Here is a 22,076-nt window from a genome sequence, read left to right as displayed (position 1 = left end):
ACAACCGAGTGCAGTCTGTGTCAAAATAGCCATAGCTCATTCAATCTGAACACACGTACAGGATACACATGTTTTTACATGAAGTGGGACAATGTCCTTTGGGAAAAAAATTCCATAAATCCACTCAAAAAGCATGGAAAATAGACATTCCTTTCAACTCCAGAACTTGGCTTAGAATCAATCAACACATTTGTTTAGTTTTGAAGTAAACCATTTTCTAGGTATGTTTACATCCCCATTTAAAACAGGAGCTTCTAAATGCTAATTAGACATACCCCTGGCCTGGCTAAATGGTGCCAACTTGCCAAACAAATATCGGCTTAAGAAATAGGGCTTGAGTGGAAAAGTTGAACGCTCAGGAACAAGATAGCCAGTGGCGGCCCATGATTTCGGAGTACCAAACTCAAAAATGCTTACTTGCCTGTTCGATTCACATAATTCATGTTGTGCCTTCTGGCTGGACAGAGGGAGGGACCCCTTCATATAATGTATTGTATTCATTGTTGCTGCATCAGCTAGACTGTATAGAATACATGGCTTGTGCTGAGAGCAAGTCATGCTGGGACCATTAATGCGTTTTCTTCTCAGTAGGAAAGTAAGGGGGGGGATATGACAAGGGGGGGGGAAACCACTGGTGGAAATAGAAGGAGAAACTCACTTCACCGTAGCCCAATTAAAATAGCCACACAGGATCACTGGAGGTCTTTGTGGACCATAGGGGCACATGCTACTCGTTACTGGGGGTATCCTGGAAACAAGGCATCTTGGGTAGAGGAAAAAATTGGCTTGCTCTACAGATACACCAGAGCCCCGGAAATGTGCTGCTCGGCAGAATTCTAGAGAGCAAATAATACCGGATATCAATCACAGGTAGATTGGGAATGTGGCACTGCCTTTCCTGTAAGCCTAGCAGAGGGGCGTCTTAGGGGGTCCCCGAGGTCAAAACAGCTGATGCCTCCCACTGCATACAAGGGGAAAAGGTGTGTATTAAGATTAATGATCCTCACAATCTTGTCCATGGGTTGTTGTGAGAACAATGTGGCCAGAAGGCAGTAGTCCGTGCTACGTCAGCGTCATCACTGTCATCCATAGGTTCCGTTAGCTTTCCAACATTCACATCAAATGAAACATTATGGCGTGTTTAAAGGTGCAGTGTGTCAAACAATTTTTCTGTCAAAATCAGTGAATATCTCCTCATGATCAGCTACCCTCCAAATGTGTGTGTAAACCGGAACAAATCTGGTGTTAATACAAAGGGTCCCGTATACAGAGCCTAGGCTGTGTATTCACTGATTTGGACAACAAACATTCTCCAGATTCTCTGACTCCACCTTTAAGTCCCTGGCAGTCATAGCTTTTGATATGAGGATGTACTCACATTATGAGACTATAGGGCACAAGTGGGGTAAGCAAAGAGACAAAAACAAGGCCATCCTTTGAGGAATAGCACTCCCAAACCCTGACTATATGGAGTTCATTTGACATTACAGGTGTGTTCTATGAGGACAGCAGCATCCATGAGGACAAAGAATTGTTTGCTTATTCGTGAATGAATTAGCCTAATTGGTGCACTCATTTGCATAACAGGTTATGTTTACCGCTTTAAATCCTGTAACGCAGGACATTAAGCAGCTTAAGTGCCTTTTGTTTAATTGCACAGCTGTGAGTAACTGAAAAGCTCCCTCAGACATTGCATGTGTTCATTGCCTTGAATTACTCCCTAGCTAGCTACATTGCTCATCAGTCCTAATATCAGTATGAGTCACATTATTAAGAACATACTCTTTGACCTTTTCTGCTGTTTTGACAATTTTTTTGTAATGTTATCCTAAAGTCATTGCTGGTATTGTAGCCATTATTCAACATAGGGAATTGCTCTCGTACATACGGAAATTGCAGAACTACACTTAATGGTTCCTGTCTTCTGCTAATGTAAACCTTTGACTGACCGGGCACGCTCCATCAGTTTGCTGAAACATCAGCTCTAAAATGACATTTGAGAAAGTAGATCTCACTGGCTTGATGGTGCACTAACCATCAGCTATAACCAATATAAGGATTATTTATATTTTTAAGTGAAATCTCCTCTTTGGCATGATCATAGTGAGGAGAACTATGTGAAAGTGATTGTCAGTCTCCTTTCACATTTTTCTGCCCCTACTTGTCAAACTTCAACCCTCTTATTTCCACTTGCACTAAAAGCTGCTTATATGCTGTGCTTCCTGCTGTCTTACGCAATATCCTACTCAATATAAGCAATATCCAGGATCTAACAGTACTGTTCCGCAAAGGGAACCAATGAACGCATATAATGGATTACTGGGAAAAATGACATTACATAATGTTTGTAGAATCCCACTTTAATAGACAATTTTAACCCCAGTACCGAAATGAGGCTGAATTCTCACTGTATTTGTATATAATTTAATTGTTTTAACAAGGCACTTTAAAATGACTAGACAAAACACAGCTTTGGACAACACCCAAAGACTCTGGTGGCAATCCAGATGTGCAATTTCCCCTATTGAAGAACTTTCCAGCCATTGCTATCGGTCTGTGTGTATGTGCTAAGGCAAAAGCCCAACACCTGGATGTTGCAGCTTGGCTACTGAACATCATTGTGTCCATGTACAATGTGTTGTTGTTTTTTTGTTATTTTATTTTGAAAATCGAATCAAAAATACAACTGATAAACAACCCCTGACAGACGTTTTGTTATCTCGAGAGTGCTCAGAACACTGGTTTGTCAGTATCTACCTCGATGGATTTATGATTAGGAATTAAATTTTGCAAAATATGGCCTACAAATGTGATGGATTGCCTTAGACATTGCGATCTGTGCTGGATGGTTTCTCAGCACAAATATATCATAGTACCCTTTTCTTGTGTCTTATTTTTGGCTTGCCTGTCAGTGAGTAAGCCATTGTGCTTTCTAAACAGTAGAATCATTACTATATTGTGACAGTACATCCATGCGGGTTGGTTTAACAGTAATTGCTTCGGAAAGTCAATACAGTCCAAATGGCTGAATATAGATATCCTCCAACTGGGTTGAGTCAATTTGTTAAATGTAATAGAAATAAAGTACATCTCATATGGCAGATTTACCTCCTTTGTACTGCCAGGCTGTCAACTATTTTGCAGACATGCTGCACCTGTTTAGAGCCTCTCTTTTAAGCACAAGTTAAATCACTCGTTGAGGTTTGTTTCATCTTCCCAACTCTAAAAATCTAATATTTTTTAATTTTTTTTACAATATGAATTAAATAAGCCATGTGTTGAGAGCTTTCCAGATGATACTGGCAGCGCGTTTTCTTATAGTCCTGATGTGGGCTTGCTCTCTTACTCCAATCTACCATTACAAGAGCTGCTGGCTGTTGACTCACTGAGACACTGTGCACATTGCATTGCATTGCTTTTCTCTACGGCCATTTACAGAAGCAATCCCATCTGGAGAAATTTATGTCACACTAACCGTGTTGCTCTCTGGCCAGGTGGCAAAACAAGAAAAATCCCATCATGCTTTGGCTTCTCTGCACTGCTGTGGCCTTCAGTGTGTTGTTGCTTACATTACACTGCAGATAGCGTTATCAATTTTCGGCTCCTTAATTGGGTTCAGAGTCGTTATTTCATCCACTCAGTCAGCACATAATGATATTTTTAATGGGAATCATGAGGAACTGTGTGCCCCAAAGCCGTTTGTGTAGTCCGTTCACTGACGGATGGTGATTTGCTCAGTTGCCTAGACATGGTGTTTGCCTCCCCGCTGCCTGCAATCTCTTTAAATCGCCGATCTGCGCAGTGTGCATGCAGGTTATTAGGCCAGTTTGGTACATTTAAAAAAAGTACCCATTATAGAAGGATTTGGAATTTAGCACAGTATGACATAGTGCCGCATTCCTGTTGACAAACCATATCAGAATCCTCATCTTAGGACATGGAGATTTGACCATTTTCATTCAGATAAGAAATGAAAAATATAACAGCTACTTTGGAAGCATTTTTTACATGTGGCTGGCTGCAAAGGTTCTATTCGTTATGGAAGTGCTGCTGGCAAAGTGATTATTTCTTGGCACAGGGATTTCCACACATATCTGGACATGCTGGTCTGCCTGTAAATATAACCATATCATGTGTGCAATTAGTAAAGCATAGTTTGGACCTCAAATATGTGTGGTGTGGTGTGTATAACTAAATGATGCCACTAAGATAGTAGAATCGTAAACTCAGTGTAATGAAGGAATTGTGTATTTTTTAGGTGCCAGTGCCTCACAGTCGAAAAAAAAAAAGAAAGCTTATCATTAGGATATGGAAGTGAGATGAAGTGCTTTGGTAGCCATCTGCCTTGCTGGCTTAGGAAAATACCTTGTTATATGGCTTGCTGTGTGAGTATGATTTAAGGTAGTGGGTGAGCCAAATTCTGCTTTTCCACAATAAAAAAGCAGGAGGCACTCACTTATTGTTAAAGCTATTGTGCGTAGATTTTCCATACGAATGAATGACGATTACATTAAAGCCTTCGCCAAAGAAATTGGTAGAAAGTTGATTAAGCTCAACAAAACTCTTTCTGTATTTCTCAGTATGGCATTGTTAACAAACTGGTGTCGCCCCCCCCTGACACTGGCACATGAGCTCAGAAAAATCCCAAGAAATATTTCAGTTGTTGATTCTACTGCTATTTTTTGTTTAAATCAAAATAATGTCCTTATTTCCTTTCCTTATAAATTCCCTTTGTGTCTATACTATTTCCACCCTCTTTTACCCATCAGCCCCTGGTGCGCCTCCGCAGCAAGTGACAGTGTTGACAGTGGGCAGCCATAACAGCACGTCCATCAGCGTGTCATGGGACCCCCCTCCCACCGACCAACAGAACGGCATCATCCAGGAATACAAGGTAAAATCAAACTTCTACACCCCCCCGATACACTGTGTAACAAACTGAATATTTTAGCCATGTACTACTGTCCAACCGTACAATGTATTCTGCCCGGCGCCAACTGTCTGTCTCTTTTGTCAGATCTGGTGTGTGGCCAACGAGACCCGCTTTCATGTCAATAAGTCTGTGGACGCAACCATCCGTTCAGTGGTTGTGGGGGGGCTGCAGACAGGAGTGCAGTACCATGTGGAGGTGGCTGCAGGCACCAGCGCAGGGGTGGGGGTCAAAAGCCCACCCCAGCTCATCATTTTGGGTAATCCACTCACACACAGTCACACACTACGTAAAAAAAACCTGGAGTCAAACGAAATGACCTCATAACGGCGGGGGACCTCGGGTCTCCATCGCGGATCAGGGGGTCCCGAAAAATGATTCATCAATTTATCGCACGTGAAGAAAAGAAGATTGCGCTTTCTACAAACGCAGACGTCCACTGAGTAAATCAATAGCGTTTCATTAGGCGTTAGTGTCTGGTAACACTGCCAAGTATACTGTTAGCCATATCAATAATCCTCAATATGTGGGCAGCTGGGCGATATCAAAGTAGACAGTGTTTTTTGTAGGGAGCTTATCAGACTATCACATTTTATCAAATAGCTAAAGGATGCCCAGACTATATAAGCCCCAGAATCAATATTAGGAGCCCAGGCCAGATGCTCTTCATCTGTGACTTTTTTTGACTGATATATAATAACAGCCTTAACGGGCGGAGAAAAGGGAAACACAGGCCTGTGGACCAGAGCTTAATGATAGGGCTGCTATGGGGTGGGGGAGTGGGGGAATGGGGTGGGGGTTGGTGGTATGGGGGGGGGGGGGGGGGGGGGGGCGTTCCTGCTGGAGACTGTGAATCTAATTTCACAGCACAGTAGCTGCAACAGAAAATCAAACTCTGTCAGAGCTGCTCTGTCAGTCTCGTGTCTGCCAGCTCAAGTTGATAAGTGCTCTGCTGAATTGATTTACTCTGCCTACATATTGGATGCACTGATTTATTTATTTACCTTTTTTTCTTCTCCTTTTTTTTTTGCTTTTACCACAGTCCCCCCCCCCCCCCCCCCCCCCCCCCGCCCCCCTCCATTGTTGGCTGTTCCTGTGGTCTATATATATTTTGCCTTTTTCTTTTTAAAGTGCAAAATGTGACATAAACAATGTTTTTTTTTGGGATTGGTTTCCTAATTTCCTGGAGTAAACCAGAAACAAATATACCCCTAACTCATAATTAGACAAATAAAACTGGAAATTGTATTTTTTTACTTTGTTTGTTTTTCATTTGTCATGTTTGTTTTTTCATTCACACACATCCTCTTTGGCCAAATTATTTTTCTTGCTTTTTTCATAGTGTTTTTGTTCACATTCACCATCATTGTTTGGACCTCAATCGAAATGGAATTGGATTTTTTGGGAGAATTCATGTTTATCCCATGCATCCACGTGTGGTCAAGTTGAAATTGCTCTATGCATTTGTCTCTCTCATGTGTGTTTGGGTGCACACTAAAAAAAATCCTGGGTCAATTTTAACCCTATATGGGTCATTCTTGTTACCCAGTACACAGTACATTTTGCCCCCACCCAGTACATAGTAAATGTGACCCATTTTATAACCCTGTGTAATGTTATTTTTAACATGTTAAGATTGGGTCCTAATTTCAACCAATGAGGGTGGTTACTTTAACCCAGTTTTATAGTATTTTCTTTTTACTAAATTGCGTGTCCGGTGCTCGCAGGTGCAGAGTTGAGAGACATAATGACGGGATCGGAAGGCAACAATAGCATTTCGGACGTGGTGAAGCAGCCAGCCTTCATAGCTGGTCTGGGAGGGGCCTGCTGGATTGTTCTCATGGGCTTCAGTGCCTGGCTCTACTGGAGGAGGAAAAAGAGGAAGGGACTGAGCAACTATGCAGGTAAAGAAAAAAAAATCAATATTCCATGGTTCTGCATCAACACAGACCCACTCTCAAAGCACACTAGGTCTCTCTCTCTCTCCATTGGAAGCTGATGTCATCACACATGCGACTCCATTTGAGCTGGTTAAAATGCAGAACAAAGGAAATATATATTCAGCCCAGATGGAAATAGGCCCTATTGACTTTAATTCACTGTGCACTGATGTGCATCAACCGTGCACAGCTCCATCAGCGCCGCACCTCAACACTCTAATACGGCCGTGCGAGATAAGTAATTTAACATCCCCTTCCATTATCAAGACCGTGGCTGGAGTTGTTTGCACATTAACACGACGGCACGCGTCTAGGTTTACGTATATGAAATATTCCTTATCCCTCTATGAGTGAAGGATATATAGCTGTGTGTGTGTGTGTGTGTGCAATTATCATAATGTATATTGCAGCTTGCATTGTGTTGACTTGGGAAGAGAGTGCTGGGATTTTCCTTATTCAATAGGGATTTATATGATTGAGTGCTGTGCTGCTTCTCTGATCCCCTCTCTCTTTCAAAACAAATTGAGGAGTTCAATTCCAAAACACCACATTTCCATTTTGGGAAAAAACGAGTGTGTACAGAGACAGGTTAAAAAATACAAAATATTCTACGATTTATTTTTGGATGTTAAATGGCTTTGAACTTACTTCAACTGTATAAATGCGCCACTAATAAACACAACACTATTTGTTTCAAATGATAACATATTTCACTTCAGAATAAACCTATTGTTCCTCTCTCATTAGAAGCCAGCCCCAGTGCTCCACTTTGTATTTTTGGAAAAATAAATGAATACACTGACAATGAAACAGAAGCCCCCAGGGCAAAAGGGGTCAAATGTGTCACCCTCAATTGAACTCTCTTCCTCGGGGGAAATTAGTGTGATTCTTAAAAGGCTGGAATGCAGTGGTAAGATGCATGGTGCTGACATACTATCAGTGATAAATGAACAGAAACAGCGAAGATTAAATGACTCAATCTACCTGTTTTGTTGCGTCTGCATTATTTTGATACTAATATGTGCACTCTTTCTACCTTTTCAACACAATTTTCTTCTGAATTGCAGTTCAGTCCTTCACCTTTACCCGTGCAGGTATGTCTTCTCATTGTGCATTATTTATTAAGATTCCATTGCCTACATTCTTGGCGGCAATCATTTATCAGTCATTCAAATTGATGTTGAAACTGTACCTTTGTAGACATAGACATTTTTGTTGAATTATCTTTCTCTCTCCTCCCTCTTTCCTCCACCAGTTACATTCCAAAGAGACAGAGGCCTCATACGAAATGGAAGGTAAGAATTTATATTAAATATAAAAAATACTTAATAAAACCCTAAATCCTTACGGCTAGAGCTTTCTCCTGTGACATTTCAGTGCCACGGAGTGCATTGCTCAGCCTTGCCTCCTCAATGACAAGTGGCCATTGTGATACCTGTGATGAAGAGTTCCTTCCCCTCATCATGAATGGAACGAATTTGCATACATGTTCCAATATTTTCCCCCTGCTCGCACATATATCGGTGTATGATTTGCACTGATGTACACTTGATGAAATCATTAATCACCCCTTTGAAGTAAGTGCTACCAATTAATGCAGGTGGGCCCGCTGTGTTATTCACTGGCTCACTCTCCCTCTCTCTCTCTCAGTTCATTTGAGTTTGTTGGCAGACTGAGAGGTCGTGGGGAGGAGGAGGGGAGAGGTGATGGATGTGCTGCTTGAAAAGCCTGGCGTACAGTATGGGTGTTCCTGTGTGGGGGTGGAACAACAAAGTGATGGACCTTGAGACTTCACTCGGTGGCAATGAGAATGATCTTGCCTACTAAGAATGCACTAAGTGAAGCCTATCTTTGATTGAAATTATACTAAGACAATAAGAGACGCAGGAGAATTTGCTTCTTTTCTTTTTTTTAGGAGGTGAAAGCATCTTCTCTTTTTCTGCTCTTTGTTCCTTCTTTCCCTGTTTGTCACACCTGTGCAAGCAGAGAACCCCAGAGCTAGAACAAATGTTGCAAAATAATGGACTAAAAATAGTTTATTTCCCTAACCCTTTTTGTATGCATGTGTGCATGCATGAGTGGGCTTCATTAACAGTATACCACATTTGTGTAATTATGTTGGCATGTGATTGTAAGTAAATGCATGCAAATGTATGTACAGTAGATGCGTGTGCATTTTAAAATGGAAATCATCAACGCTATTCTTTATTTGAACACCTCTGAGCCATCTCCAAGTCAGCTGTGAACAATTCCCTCGACACTCGGCGGAAAAATTCCCTGTGTAGCCGCACATTAAGTAAACACATGTGAACAGGACACACGGGGCATGTGAATGTGTTGCAGTTTCTTTCTTCTTCTTTTTTTTCTACAGTAGCTGATAGAAAGCGGTTGTAAATTCCCTTTTCTTTCCCCCTGAATCGCTGCCCACAACTTTCCCTACCTTGAAGTCAAAGCCCTGCATTCACGACCGTTGTATTTCACAGAGACAAAACGACACGCTAGCTTTCCCCCCTACAAACCACCTAATGGGCTTTTTGCTGTCTCTGTTGCCATGGAGACAGTGCTCCAGTGGTAGCTTGATCTGCCAGAGGCTGTCCATGATTCTCAATTTAAAATGTAAATGTCTGTTGTGCTAAGGCTCTAAAGTGGATTTAGTGTGTATTTAGACCCTGCCTTGTATCTCCGCCGAGAGTTAGTGGAGTTAAGGGGCGGGAGGCAGCAGAAGTCTGATTTATATACTTGCCATTTTTATGTCTCTCTGTTGTTTATTGTCGCCTGTGCGCGTTCGCTGGGGCTGCTGCTCCACAGGCGAGAATATGCTGAATGAGTTTTCACATCAATTTGTTGTTGATGCAGCAGGAAGAAAATGTGCAATACTGTTAAGGTTGCAGGCTTGGATGTTAAACTATGTTGCCGGCTCCTTGTCTTACACCCTTTCCTCTTGTTGTTTCTCTCTCTCTCTCACACAGTCGTCCAGGGTTACTCAAAGCAGGCGACCAAGGGCTGCCCTGGTTGGCTGACTCCTGGCCGTCCACCAGCCTCCCAGCCAATGGGAGCTTAGGGAGTCCCAAGGGCGGCGGCAACTTTGGCCGAGGAGGTAAGACACATAAACAAGCCGTGGTGGTGGTGGTGGTAAACACAGTTTTAGCAATGCCCGGTCGGACAACTTTGATGTTTATCCTTTGGGAGAGCACCCTGACAGGACATCACACATAAGCATGCAGACACAAACAAGCACACGCACACAAATTAAAAGAGCGCTTTGAGGGCTATACTCTGCTAATTAGACTTGACAAGGTTGATATTTATAAGTTGGTGGCATTTTCCACACACTTTTTTCACCCAATCGTTCTTACTCATGCCCTGGCTGCCATTGCAAATTGTCACAAGGTTGTACAGGATAGATAGTTCAAGTATAGCCCTATTGATTAAGTTATTTATTTTTTTACTTTTTTCAACAAGAATCACTTGGTGTTCACACTATGTGTTGCTATTGTATCACCCCTGCACCGAAGAGCACCTTGTTGGATATATCTTCTTCCACCCACTAGCAAAAAAGAAGCGCTCCTTTTCGTTGCCTTTCTTCATAGTTTAACTATACATTTGTGTTGTGTGTTTTCGAGTGTTTGCGTGTTCTCTCAGCCCATTTGAACCTTAGTCAACTACAGGCTTTTCTGTGTGCACGACAGTAGAGAGCTGAAGGTTAGCGCTGTTTTGAACATCCCTCTTGTGAACACTCCACCCTGGTTCCCCACAGCGCGTTGCATGCTAATTACACTTGTGGATAATCACTTTCATTTAGATCAAGTCCATCTCAGAACCTGTATTTAAACCGGTGCAGAGTGCCAGAGCAGTGGGGAGTTGTTAATGACCTTAAAGATCGTTAACTTCCATGTCAACGTATCTCTCCATGATCCCTTTTTTCACCCTTTCACCCCCTTCCTCTGTCACCATCCTCCTTTGTTGTTTTTTTAGATGTTCTACCATCGGCGGCGGTGGAGAAGACCGGCACCATGCTGTCCGATGGGGCCATCTACAGCAGCATTGACTTCATGGGCAAGGCAGGCTACAGCAGCCCGGCAAGAGGCACTCAGCCCACCCCCTACGCCACCACTCAGATACTGCAGTCCAACAGCTTCCACGAGCTGGCTGTGGACCGGCCAGATCCCCGCTGGAAGGCTTCCCTCCAAGCCCAGCAGGAGATGGCCAACCTGGGCTACTCGCTGACCGACAGACGCCCTGGCACTGGTATGTGCCACAGTGGAGATGGAGACTTTTTGTGATGTTTGCACTTTTTTGTATGTACATACTATTGGCTTTATGTTGACGGCAGCAGTACTTGATTGCCCAGTAAAATCAACTTTTTGCTGTAAAATGGAAGGTAGTGAATTTTTCTCTGGAGTAAGACTACAGGGGAGTTGGCAAAGTAAACCAGGCAAATAGCAATGTGAAAAGGAAGCCATTTATTTACATATTCAGTGAAAATGGAGCCTTAGGATAATGTGCTTAATTACTCCTCTGTCTTCATCACAATTCTACCCCGGGAGCTTATCTAGCCCCAGAAATGTCACACAATCATCATGACGCATTGCGTTGGCTTAACTTGATTAGGGATGGCAGAAAAATCCCTCAGTGTTCTATTTTTTTTATGCAGTGTACATACATTTAGTAAAAGTCATGGAGGCATTTTTTGTGTGCTTTTTCACAATACAATGCTGTGCGCTCGGCTAAATGTCAGGCTTTACCGGAGATAAAGTAGAGCAACTGCAGAGGCTGTATTGGTTACAACTTTAAAGGGGTACGCCTTAGGGTTTTGATGCCTATTTAGCAAATGTCAACATTTAGAAAAAGTCCTAATGTGCTGTCAGCTCACACACAAAAAAAAGAGAAATAGTGAACACTGGGTGCGAGACAGGTTTGAAAAAGTTGAGAGAGCAGAGGAAGATAGCAGATAACTTTCAATGCAGTGATGTGTGTGTGTGTGTGTGTGTGTGTGTGTGTGTGTGTGTGTGTGTGTGTGTGTGTGTGTGTGTGTGTGTGTGTGTGTGTGTGTGTGTGTGTGTGTGTGTGTGTGTGTGTGTGTGTGTGTGTGTGTGTGTGTGTGTGTGTACAGAGTGTGTAGGGATATGTTATTATTATATAGAGATGGCTTAACTTTCTTTGCCTCTTTACTTACCCCCAGGTGCAAAGGTCGCAAAGAAAAAGAAGGTGAAGAGTGGTACAAAGTCCTCCAAATCAAACGGGTCTTGCTGGGCTAACATGCCCCTGCCTCCCCCACCCATGCACCCTCTCCCTGGCACCGAGGTTGACCTTGACCGCTACCCCCAGGAAAACCACGGAGGAGGGTAAGATACATTCATGTCTCATCAATCTCTGCCCTGGAAAGGGAAGCACACAAACACAATAACACACGTGGAAGGAGCCGAAGAAACGCATGCAAACACAGAGGTCATACTATCCTGCACCTGTGCCCAGAGAAAGAGCGTGTGTGTGTGTGTGTGTGTGTGTGTGTGTGTGTGTGTGTGTGTGTGTGTGTGTGTGTGTGTGTGTGTGTGTATTTTCCATCAGAGAACTTGGTAAAAGGATTCACACAGTTGACACATTGCTTAAATAGACCTCCATCTACCTCCATTTCCTTACTATACAAACACTAGCAAAAATAGGTTTGTGTTAAGATGTTAAGCATGTTTAATTTGCCAATTCAAGGAAATCTGATTATTTCACATTTTGATCCAGGTAGACAAGAGTACAATCAATTTCAAAATTAGTTATGGCAGATGTATCTTGAAGATTGGTGAGATGATTAAATCTTCAACCTATTTATTTTTCTCTTTTAAATTAATATTAGCTGTACTTAGACATATTTTTTAAACGGCATCACTGCTGCCAAAACATATGCTAGCTTTATGTTGGAACCCCTCATACCCAGTTATAAAATCCAATGTATTAACACATTTCTTGATATCATTGGTGTGGAACTATCGATTTTTGTTTTGGTAAATCGCTTGCCATTGTCCTGCAGTATTTTGTGGTTTGAGTTGTTATGTCTGTTTATAAAAGAAAATAATAATAAAAAGTTGATCTCAAAATAGATATTGGCTCAACTGTCTGATAACCCCATAACATGTTGCCTTCCCAACTTGCCAGATATGACAGCAACAGTTGGGCCCCTCCCATGTCGGTCCAGACCTACCGACACCAGAGTTTGGACTCTGAGGCTGAGGAGGAGAGAGGTCCCACTCCTCCACTGAGAGGGAGGTCCTCTTCACCGGCCCCCTTCAGCCCGCCCTCCTCTTCCTCTCTCAGCTCTGCCCACCATGACGAAATGCAATCCATTCTGCAGGCCCACCTGGATGAGCTCACCAGAGCTTACCAATATGAAGTGGCCAAGCAGTCGTGGTAAGGGCCCCTTCATTATTTATTTATTTATTTATTTATTTACAGTGTTAATCCAGTGTTGATTGACAGCCTAGGTTCACGGGCGTGTCACTTGCTATGACGAGCCCCCTTTATTTACGTACCCTTTGTCGACACACCAGTTTACAGAGCCTAGGCTGTGTATTTTCTTCAGCGCACACACTGTACGGACAGGTGGCGGATCTTGAGGAGAGGATCTTGAGAAAAAGCGTTCAAGAAGTGATTTTGACAAAGAGCATTCTCCAGAATGGCTGACCCTGCCTTTATATCTCCTGTTTACTGCATGTTGAAAACATCTCCATACTATTAAAAATAAAATAATAATCTGGGCTATAATTTGAAAGTCTTGTAGTGTGTGCATATATCATATTTTTGCTCAAACATGTCCGCTTTGCACAGTAGAAGAGATACCTGTAGATGTATTCAGTGTATGCCATCGATAGTTTAGGTTTTGCATATCAATGGCCATTGTTTGAGCGTCTAATAGTGCTGGTATTTGCACGCGGTCTGTGTTTTCTCTGTGAGCGATAAGAACAGCTCACCATTGATTACACCTTATGATGGCGGCATTGGAAAAAACTTGACAAGTCAGTGGCGACACGTGTTGTCGGGAGGGTAATGACTGGGTTTAGTCGAAACACGCTGTTCTGACATCAGTAAATAGAGTTGGTAATTACGCATTGCCTCTCCTCTACGGCGGGATGTGAGCCATCATGGAGGACAGCTGTGGGGGAGATAACAGGCATGTTGGTGACAGCCCCCTGCCCATCCAGATATCCTTTATCCAGTCCAATTACAACTGCATTGTGTTAGCGCACAACACACACTTACACACACACACAGACACACACACACAAAGACACACAAACACACTAACACCAGCGCTGAGAAAGTAATCAGGAAAATTGCTGCACACGTTCTTAGTCTGTGCATCTTTTCTGAATAACCACTAATTCTGCATAGGGAAACTTGTTTTGCATAATTTTCCCTGCTTCAATTGCCTTTTTTTTTATCTATATGAATTTATATGTATTTTGTTCAGTAATATACGTACATTATTTTCCCCACAATTAATTAGGCACATGAAGGGCAGTCCAAATGTGTCCAAAGCCCCCATCCCACCAATGGACTACATGTCTAGTACACTAGGTTCTGACCTGGGGGCCACTCTCCTTTCTGAGGACGACGAAGATGCGGAGGAGGAAAGATACGCCATGGTGTCAAAGAATTTGTGTGGCTTTGAATACAACCCCGGGCACAGTGCGGACAACCTTGAGGGCTCAGGTATGTGTTACATGTGGGAAAACCTCATTTGCCTGAAGTCATTGCTTTTAAATGCAGTAGACCGCTGGGTCATTGACACGGTGAAAAGGAATAAAATACACAACTAACTGGCTTTCATTTCATTTCACAGCCACATCATTCCGGCTATACACAAAAATATGATGATATGCTTGAGAAATCTGGCCAATGCTGCTGCAGATGGATACAGATCAAAGATAATTCCTAGATATATGGTAGAGCAAGCATCCCACATATGGCCATGTATAAATATATTATGTTTGAAATGGTGCCAGTAAATGTCAGCACTATAGCATCCTCATTAAAACTGTATTAAAGTATGTGAAAGGTTCAAAAGTAGATTTTATATTTAGGTAATATATATTTCTCTTTTTTTGTTATGAATATAATCGGATTCACTGTTATTAAATGATAGTCACTTACATTTAGTTGCAGATACAGAGCATGCATTTTTGGACACATTAACTGATCCCTATGCACTCTACATTGTTTTATATGTTCCTCACACACACCTCTGGACTGCAGACTGTACAAAAACCAATGTCAAAATATACAGAATTAAGAATGTCACAATACGAAAACATTTTCTTATCAGCGTTTTTCAGGCCGAAGTATAAAATAGCTGTCGACAAAATCTTTTTTCCAAAAAGTGCAAACAATTGCTTTTTTTACCTCCCACGCGCAGCTGAAAAGACTGCGGCCAATCAGCTCCGTATCCCTAGAATTTTGGTTCACAATGGACGATTTTTGCAGTAGATGATTTGTGTTGTCCTTAGCAAGGTAGTCATGGTTGTTGATGCATGTTTTCCTGAAACAACAATGATGGCCCTTTAAAAAAAAAAAAAAAGCTTTCACTAACAAAGCCTTTTAGTGTCCATGCACAGATATTCCAGTAAAATATTTAAAAAGAATGGCAGTGAATGTTCAAAAATATTGTCCTTCCACATAATCCAGGATTTTGCAACAATAACAATCGTCCAATATCAACATCCTGTCTGCCAATAGGGTTTTGGCCACTGAGGCAGAAAACACTGTTGGCTGGCTGAACTGTCACCTACTGAACAAAGACCATCACACTATACTGTAGGCCTTTTATCAAACACATACAAGCCCACACAGACAAACAGACAGACATACAGACAGACACACACACACACACACACACACACACACACACACACACACACACACACACACACAATTCACCAGAACGTTTTAAACATCGTTTTAACTTGATTTAAAGTATGTTGAAGAGGGGACCTGAAAATTGTCCACTGTTAGATCAGTAGTCCCCTGTTGGTGTGAGTGTTACGATGCCCATGTCCACTGTTATTCCAGTTGGTTAGTACACACACACACACACACACACTCACACACACACTCATACTTATCTAGTAGTTGCCTTTTAGTACATAACATAGTAGATCAACATATGTGTAGCCACCATGGATAGTGATTGACATCAAAGGTAATGTAGAAGCCAAATAGTCTGAAGTAAAACAGTTTGATCTCAGTTTTAGCCCAACATTATTCACATATCCCAGTCTGAATAATGAATACCCTTCCAAACCCCTTTCTTTGTCCACTTGATATACAGACATCTTTTTGAAAAGTTACTTGAAGCCATTTTTGCATAGACATCAAAACCATAACTGCAGTATATATTTTAAAAACTTTAGTAGTGCTCTGCTGAGACGTCGCACGTCTAACATTTAAGATGTGATGCATTTATAAATAGGGTTTCTGTCTGGAAGCATTTCTTTGGAAAGAAACTTGAAGGCACCGCTCCCACAGGGACAGATCGGTACCATTTTTAGACTACGTTGTTTGATAGGTTAAGAGCTGGACTTGTGCTTTGAGAATATGTGTTTTTAAAAACTTTGGATAATTCGCCGGAGGGCAAAATACAGGTCAGTTAGACTGAAATATTTACAAAACTTAGCAATGCAAACATTATGTCAACTCAGGGTTTAACTGTCACATATTGTAATTTGAGTTGTGGTGGAAGTTGCGTTCAGGCGGTTTGGGAAAACATCTTCAGTCCAGTCAAACAAATCACCAACAAAGCCTGTGTGGTGACAGCATTTCCACAGCGGATGCCATATTGCAGTCGCGGATACATAATTACAGGATTTTCCGATTTGCTTTGGTTTTCAACTTCAACCATTTTATTGCATATAGTGCACTACTAGAACAACAAAAAGTAGTTCTTAGGGCCTTCTGATTGAAGTATTCAGTGACACTGTTCTCTAATTATGTTTAATATATAGTAACTATGAAGGAATTGTTCATAAATTCCATGTTAATTTCCATAAATAGCCTGTGTGATGGAAACAGTGTAAATCATATTTAAACCTAATTTTAAGACATCAGATGTACACATGTTTGAAACAATGTCTGTATACTTAAAGGCCTACTTCACCGGTTGGAATATGAAGGTGTATTGAACTTGGAGATCCTATTCAGTAAAAATGTACAAGAAAAGGCAGAAAGATTATTTTATGGTCTCACTGTCTAACCCTACAGTTTCCTTCTTGTGACATCACAGTAAGGGTTAGGATGAACAGGACAGCTGGGCCAAGAGAAGACTAAGGGAAGACTGAGGGAATGCTATATTATAATAGTTATTTTATAATGATAGAACGCTGGTTCCGTATGGGTGAAGTATTCCTTTAAGTTTTCTTGATTTCACGTGACTTCATAAGCCAAACACATTGTATGGTAAGGCCTTCTTAGCCAAATCTCTCTCTTAATTAGATCTCTCTCTCTCTCTATCTCCTGCCCATTGTAGGTAAAAGCTCCCAGCAGTGTCGCTCGGACCGCTCCGGCCCAGCAGACCACGGTGCACAGAGCACTACACATAGCCTTGGCCACAAGAGGGCGCCGCTGACTGGCCTCAAACCACAAGCAGACAAGGTCGGAACTCTGCCCAGACGAAGAGACACCAACACAGACGGTAAATTTTCACGGACGTCATTCATTGGAGAATCCTCTAGAAAAGTGCCTCTTGTATGATGTATCATTTGTATCCTCCTTCTGCCAAAATACCCTTAATCTAACAGTCCACACACCAGTGATGCAGCCCCTGCACAGTGTGGGCTCCCGCATGCACAGCTCGTGGGCAGCTGCGGCCTCGGACCCCTCAGAGGAATGCATGGTGACCGTGTCCACGCTGGAGCGACAGCATATGGGGTCTTGGAGCGGCACCACAGCATCCAACCGGACCGCCACCCTGAGCAGGGGCTCCCACAAGAGACCTGGCACAGAGCCCTCCCACAACGGGCATCCTCCCACCAACAGCACAGACAGAAGGGAACACTGTAAGTGTCAATCCTCACGAGGACGTACATGTATCTGTGTGCACCAAACACGTAATGGATGAAATTTGATGCAAGCAAGGGCTATTTATTTCTGCATGAAATAATACTATGGGGTTTCTTGAAACTTTGTCTTTACATTTTTATTAATCCATTTAATAGTTGATTTTAAAGGTGCAGTGTGTAATAAATGGAATATAATATTCATAAGTATGTTTAAATTAATAATCGCTTCAAAATATATATATATATTTTTTTTTATTACCATAGAATGATCGTTATAATAATAACTAAATACATCTTCACCTCCTCACTTGGTATTGTGGAAAGACTTGAGGCATTGGTGGATGATGCCATCTTTAGTAGTAACCTTCTTATCCTTGATGGCCATCGGTAAGGGTAGACACGGAGCATTTTAATCTAGAACTTTCACCTCTAGATGACACAAAATTACATTTCATTACAAACTGCACCTTTAAGTACTTGATTGACAAATAGTTAGAGTGATTAAAGGCCATAATAAAGCCTATTTTCCACCAATACTATTCCATAAAACTGGGTCTATTCTCAATAAAAGGAACCAATTTTTAGCTTCTTTCCAAAAATGAAACATATCCAATGGCAATGCACGGAAAGTGAATTATTCAATGTCACCCAGATTTGACATTGTTATTTTTGGTGTGTGTCGTCTTGTGCCTTTCTTCCAGAGTCTTTTGTGAAGCATCCTTCCCTGCATTCGCTGCCTGTCCCAGGACACCTTGTTTGTAAAGCGCTATGAGATTTTCTTCTCTCTGCGAGTGACACAGAATGATGATGTTTGGAAGACACGGAGACGAGACACGAATGAAGACAAAGCGACGGAGTGCCAGATGAAATGCAGAGCTGTAAATGTCATGTACAGACACACAGACACCAGTCTCACAGTGTTAACCCCCCTCCCTCCCTCCCCCCTCCTTCAAAAGAGTAAACAGTATGTTCTATGTCAGCTTCTATTTCCTGTCACACGGTGTACAAAGGTTCACAAAAGTGGAGATGAAGAAGAAGAAAAAAATCACAACCTAATGACTTTAAATTGAAACGAAGGACTTGCATAATTTGTAAATATATTTTTTAATGTTTTTTTTCTCTTTCTTTTTGCTTTGCTATGCAAGCCAAACCCAATGTCGTCTCTCTTTTTCGTGATTTTTATTACTGTGAATCATTTTGCATTAACGCTCAAACTGTTAGCTTGTTTTGATGAAGCTATACCGTATTGTTGTACTTTGCACAGAGCTTTTTGGTAAAAATAAGCACAAACCCATTGAGGAGGAGAATCATAATGGCAAAAGAAAGAGGGACGTCTATATTGAAACAGAACCTAAGAAAAGAAGAAGAAGATATATACTTGGCTGTGCTGTTAATTGTTTTTAGAAATACTCATCTCTTGAGAGTTACAAGGGGGGAAAAAACACAGGTAACTACTTGCAAATAACTATGTCAATCTAACACACTGTATTTCATAATACTTGCTGGGAATCCTATTATGCATTATACTAACAAATGGTTCTCAGCAAATGGTTACCAGGACATTTTGTATGGTGGCAAAGCAACACGTCAGTTGTGATATCCAAAGCAAAGAAAAAAAATAGGTACGTGTCACTTCTCTGCCATTCCCAAAAAGAGTATGTTAATAGTAATACAAAAAAATCTATATATTTGCTTTGGTAATCCTTTTTCAATAACATTCAGTGCAATATTGAAAGGGCAATATGACAGTGAAAGGGAAAATGTCAGTGGGAGCCACAGGGCCAAAATGACCCGGAGACAAATGAGATGCAGAGTTCAACAACAACTATGTATATGATGTTAAACATCAAAGAAATGACGCTAGATGTGTTCTTATGTATTACACTGTTGAATGGTTCTGGCTTTTAAACACTATCACCTTACAAAGATGTACAGGCTTGAACAACTGCCATAATCTGAGGAATCGTTTTAAAATGCAACCATTTAGCATTTTTCTGCCGATGAGATTCACTACGCTGCGATGTCTTTACACTTGTGTTAGGATGGTTTTTGTTTCTGGAAATGGCTCTCCCTTTGAAGAATCTTTACCCGCCAGATTGGTTTGCCCTCAGGAATACACAGCCACATACAGTAGGGCCATTTTGTTTTTCCAATCCTTTGATGCAAAATAAAATGTGTATATGTGAAAACAAAACCAGCTTTCTCCTCGCAATGCCTATGAGTCTAACACTGCTTGCATTTACCCACCAGAGTGCATTTGTGTATTGTATTCCCTTTATACACTTGTCAAGCTAGTTTAGATCATCTCATAATACATAGTTGCATTGCATAGTTAGAGAAAATATACACATTGTCAAGTGAAAAAGAGAGAATCCACTACATACAGTATATCTGGTTTTAAGACAACATCACTATTTTTTTTCATGGCTCACACAAATGCTACAGAGTAAAATTATGGATTATTGTACTGGGTTGATCTGACTTTATCACTCATATGTGATTCTATTTCTCAATGACAGCTTATGGGAAAAAGAAAGTCAGACAAAAGATCAACAGACTGTACTCGACAGCTAATTTGATTTAACAGGGCAATGTTTCCATCTAACAGAGATCTCAATAGGGCATTGTTAAATTACCATCACAAAGCAGGAATAGAAAAGATATACACAAACGCATTCATCAGTCAGGTGGTTGTGATCTGCATTTCTGAGAGTCAAGCCCCTTCCTTGTTTCCACCTGGCATTAATATGTGGTTTTTAGGATCCGATCGCGCTAACTACAGGTGGAAACACGCTCAATGCGCATTGAGATTATCCACATTCGGAGGTGGTTTGAGACCACATATCCACATACCCATTAACAGTGGAAACACGTATGCGTATCTCATACACATTAGGCCCCGCCCACTCAACTGCGGCGAGTGGCTGGGCGGAAAGGCGTACTCATTCACGCGACAATTCACGTCATAAAAGCGCACCGTTGCAGGTAAATAATAAAGTCTATAGTGGAACAACTGTGGTCAAGCCAGCGGTCTCTTGTTTTTGCATGGTCAAACCAGCCGCTTCTTTATTTATTCCCCCCGTGTTGTTGTGAGCACAGAGACGGCTCGGTGCAACTGATAGAGACAGTGAGCGAACAGCTCTGGCTGCGGCAGCTTCGTGACATCGTAGCAGTGGGACACAGTGTAGCCAACTGATTCATTTAATGACGAGGAAAAACACCACACAATAAACAGTGCCGCGCTCACATTTTCGCCAAAACACACTGACTCTCTTCACTCTAGCCGAGGTGACTACACAAGGCAGAAATGATTCTTTCGACCAACTGTGGTCAAGCCAGCGGTCTCTCGTTTTTGCTCGGTCAAACCAGCCGCTTTTTTATTTATTCCCCCCGTGTTGTTGTGAGCGTGTATTTAGCCTACTACTATCTATGGCGTAAACACACAGAGACGGCTCGGTGCAACTCATAATAGAGACAGTGAGCGAACAGTGCTGGCTGCGGCAGCTACGCAGTGGGACACAGTGTAACCAAGTGATTAATTTATTGACGAGGAAAACACCACACAATAAACAGTGCTGTGCTCACATTTTCACCAAAACACAAGACTCTTGCCGAGGTGACCATAGACATTATAAAGGGATTTATAATGTCTATGGTCGTGGATGGTCAACACTTCTTCTTCTTCTTCTTTTATTTCCGGCAGACTAGGCAAGGGCGGGGCACTGCTGCCCCCGCCGATTAAAAACAACAGTAGCCTATAAGCGGAAATGATGTACGAGCTGATTTCCATACAGCGCGGGGAATTCGAATCCGGATCGCAAACGCGCATAGAAGACGCATTGTTAAGGCCAGGTGTGAACAAGCATATTACATTTACATATAACGATCGGATTCCTCAGAACCACATATTAATGCCAGGTGGAAACAGGGTCTAAGACTGGACCAATCAGAGCAGAGCTTGATGCTGTATGGTGTATCTACATATGTAACAAAGTATAGCTTACTAGGCGTCTGTGGAAAGGGAAGACATAGAAAAAGACGCAGGAAAATATTTTGGATGTCAAATCTGTCACATCAAAATTTAAATATGACTGTTACTGTATATGTAACTTATCCAAAATGGTTTAATGGAGTAGGATTTGTATTGATACGTATTAAAAATGT

The 22,076-nt window shown here is 41.7% G+C and overlaps 1 protein-coding gene across 1 annotated transcript in view; it reads left to right on the top strand.

Annotated features, from left to right (window-relative positions):
• LOC307261038 (roundabout homolog 2-like) overlaps positions 1–22,076 on the top strand; it is a gene marked incomplete at its 3' end in the record, with an annotated part of 92,473 nt that overhangs the window by 65,737 nt on the left and 4,660 nt on the right. The window contains exons 16-27 of the mRNA XM_080041475.1: positions 4,770–4,894; positions 5,018–5,189; positions 6,658–6,834; positions 7,938–7,964; positions 8,126–8,165; positions 9,840–9,967; positions 10,846–11,118; positions 12,053–12,215; positions 13,018–13,269; positions 14,366–14,571; positions 17,381–17,545; positions 17,652–17,909. Of these exons, the coding sequence (XP_079897601.1) occupies positions 4,770–4,894; positions 5,018–5,189; positions 6,658–6,834; positions 7,938–7,964; positions 8,126–8,165; positions 9,840–9,967; positions 10,846–11,118; positions 12,053–12,215; positions 13,018–13,269; positions 14,366–14,571; positions 17,381–17,545; positions 17,652–17,909 (1,986 nt within the window). The remainder of the gene's footprint in view (positions 1–4,769; positions 4,895–5,017; positions 5,190–6,657; positions 6,835–7,937; positions 7,965–8,125; positions 8,166–9,839; positions 9,968–10,845; positions 11,119–12,052; positions 12,216–13,017; positions 13,270–14,365; positions 14,572–17,380; positions 17,546–17,651; positions 17,910–22,076) is intronic.

This window comes from Ammodytes marinus, assembly GCF_949987685.1.
Source record: "Ammodytes marinus genome assembly, chromosome: 14".
Taxonomy (NCBI): Eukaryota; Metazoa; Chordata; class Actinopteri; order Uranoscopiformes; family Ammodytidae; genus Ammodytes; species Ammodytes marinus.
Note: the sequence above shows the minus strand (reverse complement) of the source record. Positions and strands in the feature narration are given on the sequence as shown.